The following is a 21,478-nucleotide window of genomic DNA, read 5'->3' as shown; positions in this document are numbered from 1 at the left end:
TGTATGCATGTACATACAGATTTGCTGCTAAGACATTCTTTAAGACAACTTAGGTTAAAAAATTAGGAATGATAAAAGAGGGGTCTGAATTAGATTGTATTCTGTGTCTTTGCCTACAGAGTGAATTCCTCTGATTAATGAATAGGATCTTGTACAGGTGAAAATGCATCTAATTAGAAACTATACTTAGTAACTATACTTAGTAACTATACTTAGTAACTATACTTCAGATATTGCTGATATTGGTCTTTGAACTTTGTCCTTAATTCAGGTAATAAGAATTTATAAAACAGTTTTATACTCGGAAATGAACAGACTAGGAATTATATTCTGCATCTTTCTTCTCTCCTCATTTGTGGCAGTGAGTTCATGACAAACGGAGATACTGAATGTTTAAGTAGAAAGGGCATTGTGCCTCTGTATCTGAATACACATGTACTCTTGCATACATGTGCTTTATTTATTTAAGAAAATTGTTTTAATGTTTATTCATTTTTTTTTTTTAATTTTTTTTCCAATGTTTATTTATTTTTGGGACAGAGAGAGACAGAGCATGAACGGGGGAGGGGCAGAGAGAGAGGGAGACACAGAATCGGAAACAGGCTCCAGGCTCTGAGCCATCAGCCCAGAGCCTGACGTGGGGCTCGAACTCCCGGACCGCGAGATCGTGACCTGGCTGAAGTCGGACGCTTAACCGACTGCGCCACCCAGGCGCCCCAGTTTATTCATTTTTTGAGAGAGTGAGAGACACACAGCATGAGTGGGGGAGGGGCAGGGAGAAAGACAGAATATGAAGCAGGCTCCAGGATCTGAGCTGTCCACACAGAGCTTGATGGAGGGCTTGAGCCCATGAACCATGAGATCACACAACCTGAGCTGAAGTTGGATGCTTAACTGAACCACTCAGGTGCCCTATGGATGTGTACTTTTTTAAGTCCACATAAAATATGAGATTGTCCAGGGAAAAGTAATGTTAAGGTATAAAAACAAATTAGCATTTGTTGAAAACATTAAGCTACTAATAAGTTAATTAATTAATTCTTTTTAAAAGAGACTTTATTTTCAAGAGCATTTATAGGATCACAGCAAAATTGAGCAGAAGATTCAGGGGCTTCCTATATACCACTTGCCCCCACATAAATACAGCCTTCCCCACTCTCAATATCTTACAGCAGAATGGTACAACTGTTCAGTCAGTGTACCTATATTGGCACATCATTATCCCCCTAAGTTCATAGTTTAAATTAGGGTTCACTGCTGGTGTTATATATTCTTTGGGTTTTGGTGAATGTATAATGACACTTCCATCTTTATAATACGATATAGAGAAATTTCATTGACCTAAAATTCCTCTGTGCCCTGCCTGTTCATTCCTCCTGCCCCCTAACTGCTGACAAACACTAATCTTTTTACTGTTTTCTTAGTCTTGCCTTTTCCAGAATGCTGTGTAGTTGAAATTGTATAGTATGTAGCAGTTTCAGATTGGGTTCTTTCAGTTACTGACATACATTGGCTATTCCTCCATGGCTTTTCACGACTTTCACGACTTGATAGCCCGTTTCTTTTTAGGACTGAGTAATATTCCATTGTGTATATCTACCACAGTTTATTTATTCACCTCCTGAAGGACAGCTTGGTTGCTTCCATGCTTTGGCAGTTATTAATAAAGCTGCTGAAAGCATCTGTGTGCAGGTTTTTGTATGGAGATGTTTTCACTTCCTTTGGATGAATAAACTACCTTAGGAGTATGATTACTGGATCATATTTTAAGAGTATATTTAATTTTTATTTTTTTAATGTTTTTATTTTTTGAGAGAGAGAGAAAGAAAGTGAGTAGGGGAGAGGCATAGAGAGAGGAGGACAGAGGATCTGAAGTGGGCCCCACACTGACAGCAGAGAGCCTGATGCGGGGCACAAATTCACCAACTGACCTGATCATGACCTGATCAAAAGCTGGACGCACAACTGACTGAGACATGCAGGTGCCCCAGTTTTTTTTTTTTTTTTTTTAAAGTTTATTTATTTTGAGAGAGAGAAAGGGAGAAAACAGGTGAGTGGGGAAGGGATAGAGAGTGAGGGAGAGAGAGAATCCTATGCAGGCTCCTATGCAGGGCTCAAACCCGGGACTCTGGGATCCTGGCCTGAGCTGAAATCAAGAGTTGGATGCTTAATTGACTGAGCCACCCAGGTGCTCCAAGAGTGTAATTTGAAAGAAACTGCCAAGCTCTCTTCCAAAGTTGCTGTATCACTTTACATTTCTTTTGCTTCTCATCTTTGTCAGCCTTTGATTTTGTCATAATTCTGGATTTTTGTCATTCTAGTAGGTGTTTAGGGGTATCTCACTGTTTTTTTTTTTTTTTTTTTTTTAATTTGCAGTTCCTTAGTGACATGTTTGAGTATCTTCATATGTTTAACTGCCATCTGTGTATCTTCTTCATTGAGGTCTTGGTTCATATATTATGCCCGTATTTTAAATAGGTTGTTTTCTTGTGGAGGTTTAAGAACTCTTTGTATATTTTGAATGACACTTAAGAAATTTAAAGAACAAAAATGTTTTTGCAATAGTATTTACCAGTTTGGGAGTTGTCTTCTCATGTTCATGACAGTGTCTTTTGCAGAGCAAAAATTTTAAATTCTGTTGAAGTCCACTTTATCAGAAAATTTATTCATAGCTTTGCCTTTGGTGTTGTATCTAAAAAGTCATCATCATACTCAAGGGATCTAGATTTTCTCCTATGTTATCTTCTAAGGGTTTTATACTCTTGAATTTGCATTTAGGTCTTTGACCCATTTTGAGTTAACTTTGTGCAGAATGTATGATCTGTGTTTAAGGTTTTTGTTTTTGTTTGTATATTGATACCTAGTTCCATATGTTGAAAAGACTGTCTTTTATCCATTTTATCACCTTTGCTCCTTTGTCAAAGATCAGCTTACTGTGTTTGTGTGAATCTATTTCTGGGTCCTTTCTTCTGTTGATCTGCTTGTTTGGTTTTTTGGTAATGTCACACAGTTGTGTTTACTATAGTTTTATAGTAAGTTGGGTAGTGTTACTCTTCTAACTTTGTTCTTCTCCCTTTATATTGTGTTGACTATTCTGGGTCTTTTTGCCTGTATCAGTTTGTGGTATACACAAAATAATATGCTGGGATTTTGATTGGAATTGTGTTGAATCTATAGATCAAGTTGGGAAGGATTGATGTCTTGACAATATTGAGTCTTCCTATCTGGGATGAAATAGCTCTCCATTTACTTAGTACTTGGATTTTGTTCATCAGAGTTTTATAGTTTTCCTTATATAGGTCTTATCCATACTTTGTTGGATTTATACCTGTTTTCTCTTGTTTTTTTGGTGCTAACATAAATGGTATTGTGTTTTTAATTTCAAATTTCAATTATTCATTGTTTGCTTATATGAAAGTTATTGACTTTTATACATAAGCCTTATGTCCTGCAGCCCTACTGTAATTGCTATTAGTTCCAGGAGGGTTTTTTATTTATTTATTCTTTCAGATTTTCTACACAGACTCCCATAGAGAAGAAAGCTTGATTTCTTCCTTCCCACTCTGTATACCTTTTATTTCCTTTTCTTGTTTAAATGCATCTGGTTAGACCTTTGGTAAAAAGGAATGGTAAGAGGAGTTATCCTTGTTTTGTTCCTATTCTCAGCGGGAAAGTTTCTAGTTTTTCACTATTATGTAGGTTGTCAGCTGTAGGATTTTTGTAGATGTTCTTTATAAAGTTGAGGAAGATTTCTATTTTACTTGCTGAGAGGTTTTGTTTGTTTTTAAAATCACGGATAGCTATTGGATTTTGTCAGAATGCTTTTCGTTCACCTATTGATATCACCGTGTGATTTTTTTTCTTTTATTATTGATGTGTGATAGGTTACGTTATTTGATTTTCAAAGTTAACTAGTCTTGTATACCTAGGGTAAATCCCACTTAGTTGTAGTGAATAATTCTTTTAATACATTTAAAATTCTTAATTTGCTAATATTTTGTTGAGGTATTTTACATCTGTGTTCAGGAGAGATATTGCTCTATAGTTTTTTTTGTGATGACTTTGTCTGGTTTTGGTATTAGGGTAATGTTCTCATAGAATGACTTAGAAAGTATTTCCTCTATATCTCTAAAAGACATTGTATAGAATTGGGGTAATTTCTTCCATAAATGTTTGGTAGAATTTACTGATGAACCTGGTGAACCTAGTGAATGTGGTATTTTTTGTGTTGCAAGGTTATTAATTATTGATTCAGTTTTTTTTAATAGAATAGGCCTATTCATATTTTTTGCAGGTAGTGTCTTTCAAGGAATTGGTTTATTTCATCTCAGTTATCAAATTTGTGGGAATAGTTCACGGTTTTCCTTTATTATCCTTTTACTGTGATGGGATTTTGTACTGATATTTCCTCTTTCATTTTGGATTTTAGTAATTTGTGTCTTTATCTCCTTTTTTCTTAACTAGCCTGGTTAGAGGTTATTGATTTTATTGATCTCAGAAACAGCTTTGGTTTTAGTTATTTTCATTGTTCATTCACTGTTTTCAACTTCTTTGATTTTTCTGCTCTAATTTTTATTATTTTTCCTCTGCTTGCTTTTGCTCTCCTTCTAGTTTCCTAAGATGAAAGCTTAAATGATTGATTCTAGGTGATTTTTTTGTAATGTATGTATTCAGTGCTATAAATTTCTCTTAAGCACTGTGTTTGGCTGCACCTATAAATTTTTCGAGTTGTATTTTCATACTCATTTAGGTCAAAATATTTTATTTTTTTTTAAGTTTTTAAATTTATTTTGAGAAAGAGTGTGTGTGTGCATGCATGCATGCGGGGGAGGGGCGCAGAGAGAGAGAGAGAGAGAGAGAGAGAGAGAAAATCCCAGAGCAAAAAGCAGGTCTAGATATCCCGAACCATGAGATATCATGACCTGAGCCCAAATCAAGAGTCAGACACTTAACTGACTGAGCCACCCAAATGCCCCTAGCTCAAAGTATTTTAAAATTTCCATTGAGATTTCTTTGATAGTGTTAAGTGTGTTGTTTAATCTCCAAGTGTGTTGGGATTTTTCAGCTATCTTTCTGGTAGTGATTTCTAATTTAATTTCATTATAGTGTGAAGTGTACACTGTATGGTTTTTATTCTTTCAAGTTTCCTAATGTGTATTTAATGGCTTATAATGTGGTCCGTCTGATGACTGTTCTAAGTGAGGTTGAGAACAATGTGAATTAATGGATGAAGTAGTGCATAGACGTTAGTTATATCCAGTTGATTGGTGAAGTTACTGCGTTTACCTGTGTCCTTAGTGATTTTCTACCTGCTGTTTCCTATTGTTGACATTTCTTAGAAATTTGACAGAATGAGGGAAACAACTCTTTTGCACTTTATTTTGAGGGTGAGAACTGACTGGAGAAACAGAAGGGTCATGATGAACCTTTTGAAGTGGTAATCAGGTTAGCCTAGAGGACAACATTCCTCTTTTTTTAAAAATTTATATCCAAGTTAGTTAGCATGTAGTGCCACAATGATTTCAGGAGTAGATTTCTTAATGCCCCTTACCTCTTTAGCACCCCCCCCCCCCCCAGGAACCATCTGTTTGTTCTCCATATTTAAGAGTCTCTTATGTTTTGTCCCTCTCCCTGTTTTTATATTATTTTTGCTTCCCTTCCCTTGTGTTCATCTGTTCTGTGTCTTAAAGTCCTCATATGAGTGAAATCATATGATATTTGTCTTTCTCTTACTAATTTTGCTTAGCGTAATACTCTCTAGTTCCATCCATGTAGTTGGGAATGGCAAGATTCCATTCTTTTTGATTGCCAAGTAATACTCCATTGTGTGTGTGTATGTGTGTGTGTGTGTGAGATCCTCTTTCTCCACATCCTCGCCAACATCTATTGTTGCCTGAGTTGTTAATGTTAGCCATTCTGACAGGTGTGAGATGGTTATCTCATTGTGTATTTGATTTGTATTTCCCAGATGATGAGTGACATTGAGCATTTTTTCATGTGTTGGTTGGCCATCTGGATGGAGGACAACATTCTTGATGATGAGAAATGTACTTTAGATATTAGAAAAACTTCCAGAGAGAGATGGGAGTGAGGAGAGGGAGGAAGAGACTTCTTTTTTTATGTAGAGTATCTTCAAAACCAAGCTAACTGTGGAAAAAAATGGGGAATTTTCATTCTTGAAAATCAAAATTAACACAGTGCCTAGCATGTGGGCAGTACTCAGTAGATACTTATTTAATGAATATTGGGTGTTCGCAATATTAAGGAATAAAAGGAAATCCAAATGGTTACAGAGCAATACCAGTTTAAGGAAGACAACTTATAAAATGGAATGGATTTGTATGTGATTAAGGATGATTTATAAAATTGATAGAACTATAGCAGTAATGTTAGGATGACTTATGAAAAATATACTCAATACAAACAAGGCTTTTAAAGCTATGATTAGAACAAAATAATTAGGTAAGTGTTGGCATAATGTAAAGTGAAAGACTGGAATTTATCATGTATTTACATCTTCTCCATTAAGGAAATATTTTTAAAGCCGTGCAGAGTACATGAGTCAAAATATATAGATTTCTAAGATAATGTTGGGTGTGCTCAATAAAATAAGACACTCAATGAAAAGAGTGAGTAGGGAATAAGAATGCACCAGATTATTTTTCTTAAGTAAAATATCCATTAATTGAGATTTTTGAAATCTTGCAAATGTCCTGAAATCATCATTAGACATCTTGGTGTATGATCTAAAAGCCTGGTTGATGTATGATCTAAAAGCCTGGTGTGCACTTTTTTTTCAAAGCAAGGTGATTACAGGCTAGAGCAGGAAAGGTGAACTGATGTGTGCTACCTTCTAAAGGTATATTGGTGTAAAACTGAAACCATACTAGTTTAAGTAAGCTTAAATATATAGGGAGTATACTTTTATATTTAACTAATTCAACGTATACTGGTAAAATGAGTGTATATTGGTACGGTATTTTTAGAGAGAAATTTGGCAGTAAAAAATTGTATGAATTTTTATACATGTTCAACACAAGGAATATGTCCTATGAATATGTTTGTGCAATTGAGGAAGGATAGATGACAGCATTGTTTACAGTAGTAAAAAATTAGAGTCATGCTAAATTTTCACTAAGGAATGTTTTCAATTTTTTAAGAGACCATTTTAAAGTGTATAAGTATTAATAAAGAAAACAAATGAGGTAGAATGTCCACAATACTTTTCTGAGTGTAAAATGCAAATTGCATAGAAATATGTAAAACATTCAATTTTATATAAAGTTGTGTAAGCTTGTATGTTTATAGGAATCAGGTAATAGGAATCTTCTGACTTTGTTCTTTTTCCAGATTGTTTTGGTTCTTGTAGTTCCTTTTTCTTTTCCTATTTATTTGGGAATAATCTCAATAATTTCTACAAAAAATCCTAGTTGGATTGAAAAGAAAAGTTAATTTGCATGCAACATTAACCCTCTGTTTCTATTATGCGGTCTCTTTTTAGTTCGTCCTCTTGTCTCCCAGCCTCTAACAACCACTGATCTGTTCTTTGTTTCTGTAGTTTCCCACAATATCTTATAAATGGAAGTAAATAGTATGTGTATAGTCTCTGCACTTGTGATTCATTAATATTGTGGCATGTATTAATCAGTAGTCTTTTCCTTTTAATTGTTGAATAATATTTCACCCTATGAATGTACCTTATCATATATCCAATCATTTGTTTCAGGACATCTTGGGGGATGTTTTCAGTTTTTGGTAATTAGGAATAAAGCTGCTATAAACATATGAATATATGTTTGTGTATGAATGTAGGCTTTTTTTTCACTTGGATAAATACCTAGCAGAGGCATTCTTTAGTCATATGGTTAATGTGTATATAGTTTTTTAAGGAGCTGCCAACCTTCTTTTCAAAGGGTTTATACTATTTTTTATTATCTTTAGCCATATGTGAAAGTTTCCATTGTTCTGTCTCCTTACGAATGTTTGAAATGCTCTATCTTTTTAATTTTAGTCATTGTAATAAATGTTTGTAGTATTATTTCATCGTAGTTTGGATATCCATTTCCCTAATGGTAAATAAATAGCATCCATCTTAATATTTGTCATCCATTTATCTTCTTTGGTGAAAATGTCTGTTTAAGTCTTATACTCATTTGGGGCGCCTGGGTGGCGCCGTCAGTTAAGCGTCCGACTTCAGCCAGGTCACGATCTTGCGGTCCGTGAGTTCGAGCCCCGCGTCGGGCTCTGGGCTGATGGCTCAGAGCCTGGAGCCTGTTTCCGATTCTGTGTCTCCCTCTCTCTCTGCCCCTCCCCCGTTCATGCTCTGTCTCTCTCTGTCCCAAAAATAAATAAACGTTGAAAAAAAATTTTTTTTAAATCTTATACTCATTAAAATATGTTGGAATTTTTTTTTAATTTTTGACTTTGAGAGGTCTTTATATATTTTTATAAGCTGTTTGTCAGATACATGATTTGCAGGTGTGTTCTCCCAGTCTATGACTTGTCTTTGCATTCTCTTAACAGTGTCTTTTGCAGAGAGAAAAGATGAAGTCCAAGTCATATGTATATATTTTTTGATGGATGGTTTTCGGTGTCATATATAAGAACTCTTTACCTAACCCAAGATGACAAAGCTATTCTCATACTTTTTTATCTTCCAGTTTTGTGATTATAGCCACCCCGATAGGTGCAAATGGTATTACATTGTGGTTTTGATGTGTATTTCTCTAGGGACTAAGGATGTTGAGCCTCTTTTAATGTGCTTGTTGGCCAGTTATATATTTTCTTTGGAGAAGTGTCTACTTACATCCTTTGATCATTTTTTATTGGATTTTTTTCCTTGGTAGGTTGTAAGAATATGTATTTTGGATACTAGATTCTTATCAGATACATGATTTGCACATATTTTTCCCCCATTCCTTGGCTCTCCTTTTCAGTCTGTTGATAGTGTCCTTTGATGCACAGAAATTTCTGATTTTGATGAAGTCCAGCTTGTCCACTTTTTGTCTTGCTGCCTGTGCTTTTGGTGTCATACGTAAGAAATTAATGCCAAATACAGTGTCATGAAACTTTTGCCCTATGTTTTCTGAAAAAAGAGTTTTATAGTTTTAGCTCTTACATTTAGATTTTGATCCATTTTGAGTTAATTTTTGTATATGGTGTATGGTCAGGGTACACCTTCATTCTTTTGTATGGGAGTATCGAAGGTGCCATTTATTGAAAAGATTGTCCTTTGCATATTGCATGGTCTTGACCCCCTTATAAAAATTCATTTGACGGTTTATGTGAGGGTTTATTTCTGGGCTCTCTATTCCATTGTTGTTTGTCTTTATCCCAGAAACACAGTCTTGAATATTGTCACTTTGTAGTAGGTTTTGAAATCACGAAGTGTGAGACCTCCAACTTTGGTCCTCTTTTTCAATATTGTTTTGGCTTTTAAGAGTCTCTCCTTTGAGATTCCACTCGAATTTTGGATGGAATTTTCTATTTCTGCAGAAAAGTAATTGGTATATGGATATCAGGTGCATCAAATCTGTAGATTGTTTGGGCAGTGTTGACCTCTTAACAATATTAAGTTTTTCCATTCATGAACAGAGTATCTTTTCATTTATTGGTATATTCTTTCATTTCTTTCAGCAGTGTTTTGTAGTTTTCAGTGTACACGTCTTTCACCTTGGTTGTTTATTTTTAATTTTTTTATTCTTTCTGATGCTGTAGTAAGTGGAATTTTTTCCTATATTTCCATTCTTGACTTGTTTGTTGTTAGTGTACAAAAACAAAAACAATTTTTGCATATTTTATTTGTATCATGTAACAGTGATAAATTTGTTAGTTAATAAACAATTTTTGTGTTATTTGCACTCTGCAGTTTTAATTTACTAGTATTTTGTTTTTGGTTCTTTGAGATTTTCTGTATATAAAATATTATGGCATCTTTGAATGGAGATAATTTAATTCTGTTTCTGTTTGGATTCAGTTATGTCTCTTTCTTGCCTAATTGTCTCTAGTCTCTTTTTTGCTAGGACATATAGTGGTACATTTTTAAAGCTTTGGTGAAAATGGACATTACTGTTTTCTTCCTGATTTTAGGGGGAAAGCTTTTATTTTAGTCTTTCACCTTTGAATATGAAGCCACCTATATATTTTTCTTTTTAAAAAAAATTTTTTTAATGTTTTTATTTATTTTGGAAAGAGAGAGAGAGCATGAGTGGGGGAGGAGCAGAGAGAGAGGGAGACACGGAATCCAAAGCAGGCTCCAGGTTCTGAGCTGCCAGCACAGAGCTCGATGCGGGGCTCAGACTCACAAACTCTGAGATCATGACCCGAGCGGAAGTCAGACGCTCAACCGACTCAGCCACCCAGGCATCCCCCCTATATATTTTTCATAAGTGCCCTTTATCATATTAAGAAAGTTCCCTTTTTAGTTTTTAAAATACTTTTATCATGGAAGAGTGTTTTGGCTTTTTGGTTTCCCTTGGGATTTTGCCAGATACTTTCTGTCATAATTTGAGATGATCATATAGTTCATTTTTCTTTCTTTCTATTGATGTGTTAAATCCACCGATTTTTCTAAGTTGAACCACTCTTGCATTCCTGGAATAAATCACACTTGCCCATGATATATTTTACATTTAATTTGTACTTGTATTCTGTTTGCTTGTCTCCCCACCCCCACCCTGCCCCAGAATTTTTACATCAGTATAATCTGTTCAGATTTTCTATTTTTTGTTGAGCCAGTTTTGGCAGTTTGTGTGTTTCTAGGAATTTGTCCATTTAATAATAAGTTGTGTAATTTGTTGGTATAAAACTCTCCATTCTAGTAATTTTTTTTTATTTCTATAAGATTGATAGCAATATTCCTACCTTCATTTGTGATTATAGTTATTTACATCTTGTCTTTGGTATTTAAAGTCTTTCAGATTTGTTGATCATTTCAAAGAACCAGTTTTATCTCATTAATTATCTCTTATTTTTCTAGTCTCCATTTTGTTTGTTTTAATTTTTATTATTTCTTTTAGCTTGCTCTTCTTTTCCTCATTTCTTCAACTGAGTTAGGTTACTGAATTGAAATTTTTTTTAAAAATGCACATGTTTACACCTAATATTTCCCTCAGAGCACTGCTTTTGCATCTCCTATTTTGACATTGAGACTTTCTGTGGCCTAATTAGTTATCCTGGAGAATGTTTATTTGTACTTGAGAAGAGTGTATTCTCTTTTGGGATTGAGTGTTATATATATATTTGTTAGGTCCGGTGGGTTAATGGTGCTGTTCAAGTTCTCTGTTTCCTCATTGATCTAATTCTGTGTTTTATTAAAAGTAGTGTATTGAAATCACCATTATTATAGTACTATTTCTCCCTCCAGTTCTGTGTTTCTTATATTTTGGAACTGTGCAGTTTGGTGTAAATGTATGTTCATGATTGTAATATCTTTCTGATGAATTCTGCCCATTTATGTTGTTCTTTGTCTCTCATAAAAAGTTTGGACTTAAAATTTATTTTGTCTCATATTGGCACAACCACTCCAGCTTTTCTTTTGTTTAGTCTTTGAATAGAACATTAAAAAAAACTTTGTTTTAATATTTATTTTTAAGAGCCTGAGACAGAGCACCAGCTGGGAAGGGGCAGAGAGAGAGAGGGAGACACAGAATCTGAAGCAGGCTCCAGGCTCTGAGCTGTCAGCACAGAGCCCAACGCAGGGCTCGAACTCATAAACTGCAAGTTCATGACCTGAGCCCAAATCAGATGCTTAACCAACTGAGCCACCCAGGCGCCCCTAGAATATATATTTTTTGCATGTTCTTATTTTCAATTTCTTTGTGTATCCAAGTCTAAAATGAATCTGTTGTAAACAGCATGTAATTGGATCAATTTTTAAAAATCCATATTATGCTGTTCTGTCTCTTAATGCTGATGAGTTTGATATGTTAACCTTAAAAGTAAAACTGTCAGTTATTTTACCAGCAAAAGTTAGAGGTTTATTTGGGAATAACAGAGAATTGCAATCTGAGACAAGAAGTTATGGCAAAACTATACGGAAGTTGAGAAAACAAAGGAAAGGAGTTGGAGATAGTGGGAGGGCTGTTAAAAACTCCATTGGTGTAAACTCAGAGTTCTAAGTATAATGGCTTCTTATTGGCTGAGTTCTGAGTGTCTCTGATTGGCTAGTCTGTTGCAGGTGGAGGAAGAAACTTTCCATTCTGCTAAGATAGTAAAGTAGTAATGCGATGTCCATCTCTTCTTGCTGGATCTGCAATTAATTTTGGGTACTGGTTGTGAGAGTGTTCTTTTTTGCTGGGCTCCCAAAACCATTCTAAATGATATTTCCTTTTTAAAAACTTTTTAAATGTTTATTTTTGACAAAGAGCACAAGTTGGGGAGGGGCAGAGCGCTAGGGGGACAAAGGATCTGAAGCCAGCTCTATGCGGACAGCAGAGACCTCTATTTGGGACTTGAACTCAGGAACTGTGAGATAATCACCTGAGCGGAAGTCGGACCATTAACCGACTGAGCCACCCAGGTGCCCCTCCAGTGTTGTTTCCTTTTATTAATTTCACAAATATATTTAAAGTGATCACTGGTAAGAAAGGATTTTTGCTGTTTTACTGTTTGTATTCTATGTCTTACATCTTCTTTGTTGCGCAGTTTATCCAAAACTGCTGTCTTTTGTGTTAGATCTTTTCCTAGTATACCATTTTCATTTTCTCTATATTTTAAAAGTATTTTTTTAGTAATTATCCTGGTAATCATAATTAACATTCCAAATTTATACACCAGTAGTTTGAATTGAAAGTAGCTTAGCTTTAATAGCTTGTAAATTTCTGATACTATCTCTATCCCTTTTCCTTATGTTATTGTTATAAATTATATCTTAAAATTTTTTTGAATTCACATATCATTAACATACTGTGTATATTAGTTGCAAGTGTACGATATAGTAATTCAGTATTCCCTACATTTTTAGTGCTCATCGTGGTAAGGATACATTTAATCCCCTTGACCTATTTTATCCACCCCAACTCACCTTCCCTTTGGTAACCATTACTTCTGTAGTTTAGAGTGTACATTTTTGGTTTGTTGCCTTTTTTTCTTTGCTTGTTTGTTTTGTTTCTTAAATTTCCACATATGAGTGGAATCATACGGTATTTGTCTTTCTCTGAGTGACTTATGTCACTTAGCATTATACTCTCTAGGTCTATTCATGTTGTAGCAAATGGCAAGATTTCATTCCTTTTTATGGCTCAATACTTGATTATGCATATCACCTATACTTCATGCATTTATTTACTGGTGGATACTTGGGCTACTTCCATAATTCAGCTATTGTAAATAATGCCACAATAAATGTAGAAATGCACATATCCTTTTGAAATAGCGTTCCCATATTCTTTGGATACATATGCATTAGTGGAATTTCTGGATCATGTGGTAGTTTCATTTTTTATTTTTTGTGGAACCTCCATACTGTTTTCTATAGTAGCTGCACCAGTTTGCATTCCCACCAACAGTGTATGAGGGTTTCTTTTTCTCCACATCTTCATCAACACTTGTTTCTTTGTGTTTTTGAGTTTAACCATTTTAGGAGGTGTGAAGTGATATCTCATTGTGGTTTTGAAATGCATTTCTCTGACAATGAGTGATGTTGAGCCATCATTTCATGTGTCTTTTGGCCCTCCTCATGTCTTCTTTGGAGAAATGTTTGTTCATCTATTCTGTCCATTTTTAAATTTTTTTTTTTTTCAACGTTTATTTATTTTTGGGACAGAGAGAGACAGAGCATGAACGGGGGAGGGGCAGAGAGAGAGGGAGACACAGAATCGGAAACAGGCTCCAGGCTCTGAGCCATCAGCCCAGAGCCTGACGCGGGGCTCGAACTCACGGACCGCGAGATCGTGACCTGGCTGAAGTCGGACGCTTAACCGACTGCGCCACCCAGGCGCCCCTATTCTGTCCATTTTTAATTGGATTATTTGGGACTAAGTTCTTTATATATCTTGGGTGTTGAGTTGTCTAAGTTCTTTATATATCTTGGGTGCTAACCCTTTAACAGATATGTCACTTGAAAATATCCTCTCACATTCAATAAGAGGTCTTTTAGTCTGTCACTGTGCAGAAGCTTTTTATTTCAATATAGTCCCAATAAGTTTGGGAATAAGTCCCAAATAAGTCCCAATATCTTTCTCTTCTAGGATATTTTTAAATTTCAGGCCTCACATTTGGGTCCTTAATCTTTGAGTTTATTTTTGTGTATGGTATAAGAAAGTGGTCAAGTTTCATTCTTTTGCATGTAGCTGTCCAGTTTTCCCAAAAGTATAAACGATATCTTTATACATGTGTGTCCAACAACATAGTAGTTATATAGTTATTGTCTTAAAAGTTTGTCTTTTAAATCCTACAGGAAACAAAAATATAAGTTACAGGCAAAAAATATTTTCTTCTGTAAATATTTTTTTCTGCATTTTCTTCTGTAGTTACTTTTGCCAGTATTCTTTTTTTTTTTAATTTTTTTTGTTTAACGTTTATTTATTTTTGGGACAGAGAGAGACAGAGCATGAACGGGGGAGGGGCAGAGAGAGAGGGAGACACAGAATCGGAAGCAGGCTCCAGGCTCTGAGCCATCAGCCCAGAGCCCGACGCGGGGCTTGAACTCACGAACCGCGAGATCGTGACCTGAGCCGAAGTCGGACGCTCAACCGACTGAGCCACCCAGCGCCCCATTAGTATTCTTTAATCTTTGTATGGCTTCAAGTTATTGTGGGTTTATTGTCTGTTAAGGACTTCTTTACCATTTCTTGTATGGTAGGTGAGTTCTAGCAACAAGTCTCCTCCATTTTTGTTTTTCTAGGAATGTCTTAAGTTTTTCCATTTTTGTGTGATAGTTTGTTGGATATAGAATTTTTGTTTGCGGGGCATCTGGGTGGCGCAGTTGGTTGAGCATCTGACTTTGGCTCATGTCACAATCTCGTGGTTTGTAAGTTCGAGCTCCACATCGGGCTTGCTGCTGTCAGTGAAGAGCCTGCTTTGGATCCTCTGTCCCCCTCTCTCTGCCCCTCATCAGCTGCTACTCCCTCAAAAATAAACATTAAAACAAATTTTTTTTGTATGGCAGTTTTTTCCCGACAATTTAGATATGCCATCCTACTGCCTTCTACCTTGCATAGTTGTTGATGAGAAGTTGGCTGTTATTCTTAATGAGGATTAGTTAGTTGTATGTTATGGGTCATTTCTGTTTTACTTCTTTCAGTGTTTTCTCATTGTCTTTGGCTTTCATTATTTGATTGTAATTTGTATCTGTGAATCTCTTTTGAGTTTGTCCTATCTAGAGTTGTTTGACCTTCTTGAATTTGTAGATTTCTTTTTGTATAAAAATTGGAAAGTTTTTCATCAGCACGTTTTCAGATAGTCTATATTCTTCTGATAGTTTGTCCTCTGAAAGTCTAAGCCTAAGTTTTGTTTTACTCAAAGATGATTTCTGTCAACCTCTTTTCCTATTAATGGGCCGTATTTTTTTTTCTTTGTATGCCTTGTGATTGTTCATGTTAAAAACTGGACATTTTCAGGGTGCCTGGGTGGCGCAGTTGGTTAAGTATCTGACTCTTGACCTCAGCTCAGGTCATGATCTCGTGTGTTCATGAGTTTGAGCCCCGTGTCAGGCTGTGCACTGATGGTGCGGAGCCTGCTTGGGATTCTGTGTCTCCTTCTCTTTGCCCCTTCCCTGCTTGTGCATGGTCTTTCTTTCTCTCAAAAAAAAAATTTTTTTTTTCAGTATCGTAATATGATAACTCTAGACACTAGATTCTCTCCTTTTCCCTGAGGTTTATTGCCTCTTGAGGGCTACAGCCATGTGTGTAGTGACTTTTCTAAAGTATTGTTTTCAATTACTGTACTCATTGTCATGTATGGTTAATGAAATTTTATAATATCCGTAGACAGCAGTTAACTTACAGATATTTTGAGCCAATGGGAATCAAAAGGAAGAAAAGCAGTCTTTTGGTCTTGGCTATTTATCTGTAGCTGAGGTATTCCTTCAAAGGTTAGCCAGGTTGCTTACTGCTCTGCCTTAGTCTTCACTTTGTGCTTGCACAGAACCCAAAGATTAGCTAGAGTTGCAAGCCTGTGTCCTCTCATGTCTTCTGCAAATATGCTTCTGGCCCTGGGCATGTATGTAGCACTTTGGGTTTCTTGGTATATGTGATTAACTCTTTAAAGCCCTTGATCCCCAGAATATCTTCTTCCTTAGCCTCCTTATTCTGAAGCTTTTCAGATTGTCTGCTCTTTGTCACATCCACTGTCTCTTGCCTCACCTGTTTGTAGTGTATGATTTCAGCTTCCTTGGAAAGATGGTAGTCCAGAATCCCTTCAAAACACACAACCACAGTTTTTGAGAACAAGATCCATGTTCATATTTTTGCTACCAGAAAGATGCACCAGGAAATTGGTCTGTCGTCCCTATGGATACTGTTGATTGTGGGGGGAGGGGAGTTGGTAGAAAAACAAAATTCTACAGTGCTTTCTTTAAAAAAAAACAAAAACGATTTTGAGAGAGAAAGCACACATGCATGAATGCTCAAGCAGGGGAGGGGCATAGAAAGAGGGAGAGAGAGAGAATTCCAAGCAGGCTTTCTGCTGTTAGCACAGATCCCGATGCAGGGCTTGGTCTAACGAACCATGAGATATGATCTGAGCTGATATCAAGAGTCAGACGCTTAGCTGACTGAGCCACTCAGATGCCCGCACAGTGCTTTTCCTTACCACATTTTAGCAGGCTCTTTGTTAGGTCCTCTTTTCTCTGTTATAATTTGTTTTAAATTTCAGATGTCTGTAAAATTTGATTTTGTCAGTTTCACAAACCTAAGACTTGCTTTACTGGAAGGGCTGGTTCATGGAGCTTTCTACTCCGTTTTCCATGAGATCAGTCTGTCCTTTCGATTTGCAAAGACTGTCACCGAGTATATAAATCAAATGTTTATTTTTTTCTCTCAGCACTTCAAAGATGTCCTTCCACTGACTTTCAGCTTATATAGTTTTCAACAAAAAGTCTGATAAAATTCTTATCTTTGTGTTTCAGTGTGTGAGAAAACCTATTTCTTTGCTTCCTTTTTTCCTAAAGTTTATTTTTATTTGAGAGAGAGAGATAGGGAGTATGCAGGGGAGGGGCAGAGAGAGAGGGAGAAAGAATCTCAAGCAGGCTCTGCTCTGTAAGTGCAGAGCCTGACATGAGGCTTGAACTCACAAATTGTGAGATCATGACCTGAGCTGAAGTCGAGTCAGACGCTTAACTGAGTAAATCACCCAGGTGTCCCTTTAACTTCCTTTTTGTTTCCTTAACTTTTGGTTTTTAGCAGTATATATATTTTATAGTATTTATTCTAATTGGGAATTCCCTGATCCTGTATTTGTGTTTCAGTATCTTACATTATTTTGAGAAAGTTCTCTTCTATTATTTTTTTACCCTGTACTTTCTTTCTCTTGGAGTTCCAGTTTTATATACTTACGTGATTCCCTTGATACTGTGTCATGGTCTGTCTTGAATGCTCTGTTTTCTCCCACTTTCCCTGCCCTTTTTTTTTTTCCCCCTTAATAGACTTTATTTTTTAGAGAAGTTTTATGTTAACAGCAGAATTGAACAGATGGTAGAGAGATTTCTCTTATACCCTAGTTCTCACATGGATCAAGCCTCTCTGACTTTCAGGTTTTCACACCAGACTGGTACATCTGTTACAATCAATGAACCTACATTGACGTGTCATTATCATCCAAAGTTCATAGCTTACATTAGGTGCACTTTGGGTGTTATATATTCTATGGGTTTTGATAAACGTATAAAAATTACATGCAGCCACCTTAATGGTGTCATACAAAATAGTTTCACTGCCCTAGAAGTCCTTTGTATCTGCCTATTTATTCCCTATGTACTTTTTACTTCTGGCAACCACTCATCATTTTATCATTTCCACAGTTTTGTCTTTTCCAGAATGCCATGTTGTTGGAATTATGCAGTATGTAAATCTTTCATATTGGCTTCTTTCACTTAGTAATAAGCATTTGAACGTTCTCCATGTCTTTTCAAGGCTTGCTAGCTCATTTCTTTTTAGTGCCAAATAATATTCCATTTTCTAACTGTACCACAGTTTGTTTATCCATTCACCTCCTGATGAACATCTTGGTTGCTTCCATGTTTGGACAACTTTAAATGAAGCTGCTATAAATATCTTTGTGTAAGCTTTTGTGTGGACATAAGTTTTTAATTTATTTGGTAAATATCAATGACTGCGTTTGATAGTACTGATTGATATAGTCTAAATATTCTAGCATATTCATTTCACTTTAAAATAATTTTCTTTTTCAAAGGATTTAAATATATTTTTTCCCTAAGAGGAAATACGGATAACCAGTGGGTACATGAAAAGGTGCTGAATATCACTAATCATCAGAGTAATGCAAATCAAAACTACAATGAAATATCACCTCACAGCTGTTAGGATATCTCTTATCAAAAAGACAGGAGGTTAATAGTGGTGAGGTGGAGGAAAGGGAACCTTTTATACTGCTAATGAGAATGTAAACTAACACAGTTTCTATGGGAAACAGTGTGGAGGTTCTGTGAATAATTAAAACTACCATATGATCTAACAGTCTTACTTCTGAGTGTATTTCTAAAGGAAATGGAATTATTATCCTGACGTATCTGTACTCAAATGTTCATAGCAACATTACGGTAGCCACTGTATGGAAAACCTGTTTGTTGATGAATGAATAAAGAAAACCTGGTACATTATTTGTGTATAGGAACAGTATTCAGTCTTAAAGGAAATCCTGTCATTTGTGACAACATGGATGGACTTAGAGGCATTTATGCTAAGTGAAAGAAGTGAGAGAAAGACAAATGTCACATGGCGTCACATATACAAGTTGATTTCATAGAAACAGAGTAGAAATGTCATTGCCAGGGGTTAGGGGGTGGGGGAGGTAGTAAGAGGTTGGTGAAAGGGTACAGCTTTCAGTTATAGATGAATATGGTCTGAAGTCTAATGTGTAACATTACCTTGTGTAATATGGTAATATATAGTTGATAACACTGAAGTGTATAATCAAAATTTGCTAAGAGAGTAGAATTTAAATGTTTTTACACATAAAAGGTCAGTATGTGAGGTGATAGATATGTTGATTAACTTGATGGGGGGGGGGTAGAAGACCTTCACAATGTGTACGTATATCAAATCATCACATGTGGTTTAAATATCATACAATTTGTCAATTATACCTCCATAAAATTGGAAATAAAATAATTGTCTTATTTTTTTTTTAATTAACAGGATTGACTTTGAAGTTATTTAAAAAGTTTGAGTTGTACAGCACTTGATTCTTTTGCTACATTGTGGAAAGACCTCTTCAGCAATGATTACTTCAGAGTTACCAGTATTACAGTAAGTATTATACTTTTCCTCTATTTAAAAAAAATACATGACACTTTTGTACATGAAATACTTCTGTCATCACATCAAATAGGTTCTCTCATAGTTGAACAATATGTCTGAAGTCAAACAGCAGTTAGACTGTACAATTACCATATCCATCCAGGGCTCTTATTATTGTTATAGGAGTATTTTTGTGGTATTGAGCAAAGAAGAGGTTACTCTTCTTCTCAGGGGTCAGCACACTATGATCCATGGACCAAATCTGGCATGCTGCCTATTTTTATAAATAAAGTGTTACTGGTACAGAACCATGCTCATTCCTTTACACATTGTTTGACAGCTTTAGTGCTACAAGTTGTGATAGAGAATGAATTGCCTGCAAAGTGTAAATATTTTGTTGGACCATTTACAGTAGTTTATAAACTCCTATCCTATATCCTACGGTTTCTCCCAACACATACCCTCCCACCTCTCCCCACCTTATTTTCCCTGAGATTCAGATCATTGGACCATTCTGGCTGCCAGAAGTAATATTAAGGATATACCAAGTTGGCATTTCTGATGGCATCTCATTAGATTTGTTGGAGTTGTAGGACAGATCTAGAATTGGGTTTTATTTTGTTTTCTTTGGGAAATATGATCAATGTAGTAGCAGATACTTTTCCTTTTAGAGGTTTCATCAAGATACAAATTAGAGTCTGCATACTGTGATCCTGTATGAGAACAGTGGTTTAGATACAATGAAAGTGATCAACAGTTTGTTTATTTATAATTTTTAATGCCCCTGTTCAACGTTTTTTTTTTATTTATTTATTTTTTTTTTTATTTTTATTTTTGAGACAGAGAGAGACGGAGCATGAACGGGGGAGGGGCAGAGAGAGAGGGAGACACAGAATCGGAAACAGGCTCCAGGCTCCGAGCCATCAGCCCAGAGCCTGACGCGGGGCTCGAACTCACGGACCGCGAGATCGTGACCTGGCTGAAGTCGGACGCTTAACCGACTGCGCCACCCAGGCGCCCCTTTAATGCCCCTGTTCATTTATATACCTCTTTCCCCAAGAGATTGTAGGCACCTTTTAATTGGTTTCCGGGCCTTGTGTTTTTCCTCCAGGTATCTAAGACAAAAAAGGCTGTCTAGATTTCTTTACTGCTTGGAAAATCATCAATACCTATCCTCCTTCTTTCTCCCAAATATAGGAGATTAAATTTAAGCCCTTTCTAATTACTTAACTCCTGTGTCTTTATTACTCCCTAACTTAAATGTATTACCAAGTTTGGAGGTCCTCACATAGTATTTTCTTTCTTCTTTAAAATCTTTGTCCTGCCTGCAGTGCGTACTCACCTGTGCTCTTACCTGGCCAACCCACTAATCCTGTAAGTCTTAGCTGATGTATTATGCCACCAGAAAAGCTTTTTTTCCCTCTCAAAGTTGGGGTAGGTTTCCTTTTGTGCTCCTGTAATGTTCTTTGCTTTTTCTTCCAGCACCATACTTAACCTAATGTTTTATAACTCTTGTTGTTTCTGCCTGAACTGCACCTTTTCATCTTGTTAATTTTTTTTTTTTTGAGAGAGAGAGAGAGAGAGAGAGAAAGAGAGAGAGTGTGTGGGTGGGGAAGGGGCAGAGCGAGAGGGAGAAAGAGAATCCTAGGCAGGTTTCATGCCTAGCACAGAGCCCAGTGTGGAGCTTAATCTCAAGACCATGAGATCATGACCTGAGCCAGAATCAAGAGTCAAACACTTAAATGACTGAGCCACCCAGGTGCCCCCACTTTTTTATCTCATACTATTGTATATTAGGCAGGCCCTTAGTTAGTATCTCTGATTAAATATGGCACAGAGATTGTATTTCAATAACTGTTGTATTTAAAGAGAAATTGTATTGACACAGTGGTATTTCACATTGTTTTTTGTGTGTAACTGATTTTTTTTCATAGAATGAAAACCTGTATTATGATTATGGGTAGTGGATAGTGGTGATCTGTGAGGTGGGTGAATGAACTTTGCTTTCAGTCCGTCAGTGGGAGATAGTACTCTTGGTCGAGTTGAGATCTGAGAAACAT

General features: G+C 36.0%; 1 protein-coding gene across 3 annotated transcripts in view; it reads left to right on the top strand.

Annotated features, from left to right (window-relative positions):
* Window positions 1-21,478, top strand: part of STAG1 (STAG1 cohesin complex component) — a 404,176-nt gene that overhangs the window by 97,121 nt on the left and 285,577 nt on the right. For all 3 annotated transcript variants that reach the window (XM_025913742.2, XM_086674339.1, XM_086674341.1), the window contains one exon: window positions 19,317-19,427. In XM_025913742.2, the coding sequence (XP_025769527.1) occupies window positions 19,399-19,427 (29 nt within the window). In that variant the 5' untranslated portion in view covers window positions 19,317-19,398. Of the gene's footprint in view, window positions 1-19,316; window positions 19,428-21,478 lie in introns of those variants that run through there.

Source organism: Puma concolor, chromosome C2 (genome assembly GCF_028749965.1).
Source record: "Puma concolor isolate L17-30 chromosome C2, mPumCon1.1.hap2, whole genome shotgun sequence".
In the NCBI taxonomy this organism is placed as follows: domain Eukaryota; kingdom Metazoa; phylum Chordata; class Mammalia; order Carnivora; family Felidae; genus Puma; species Puma concolor.
Note: the sequence above shows the minus strand (reverse complement) of the source record. Positions and strands in the feature narration are given on the sequence as shown.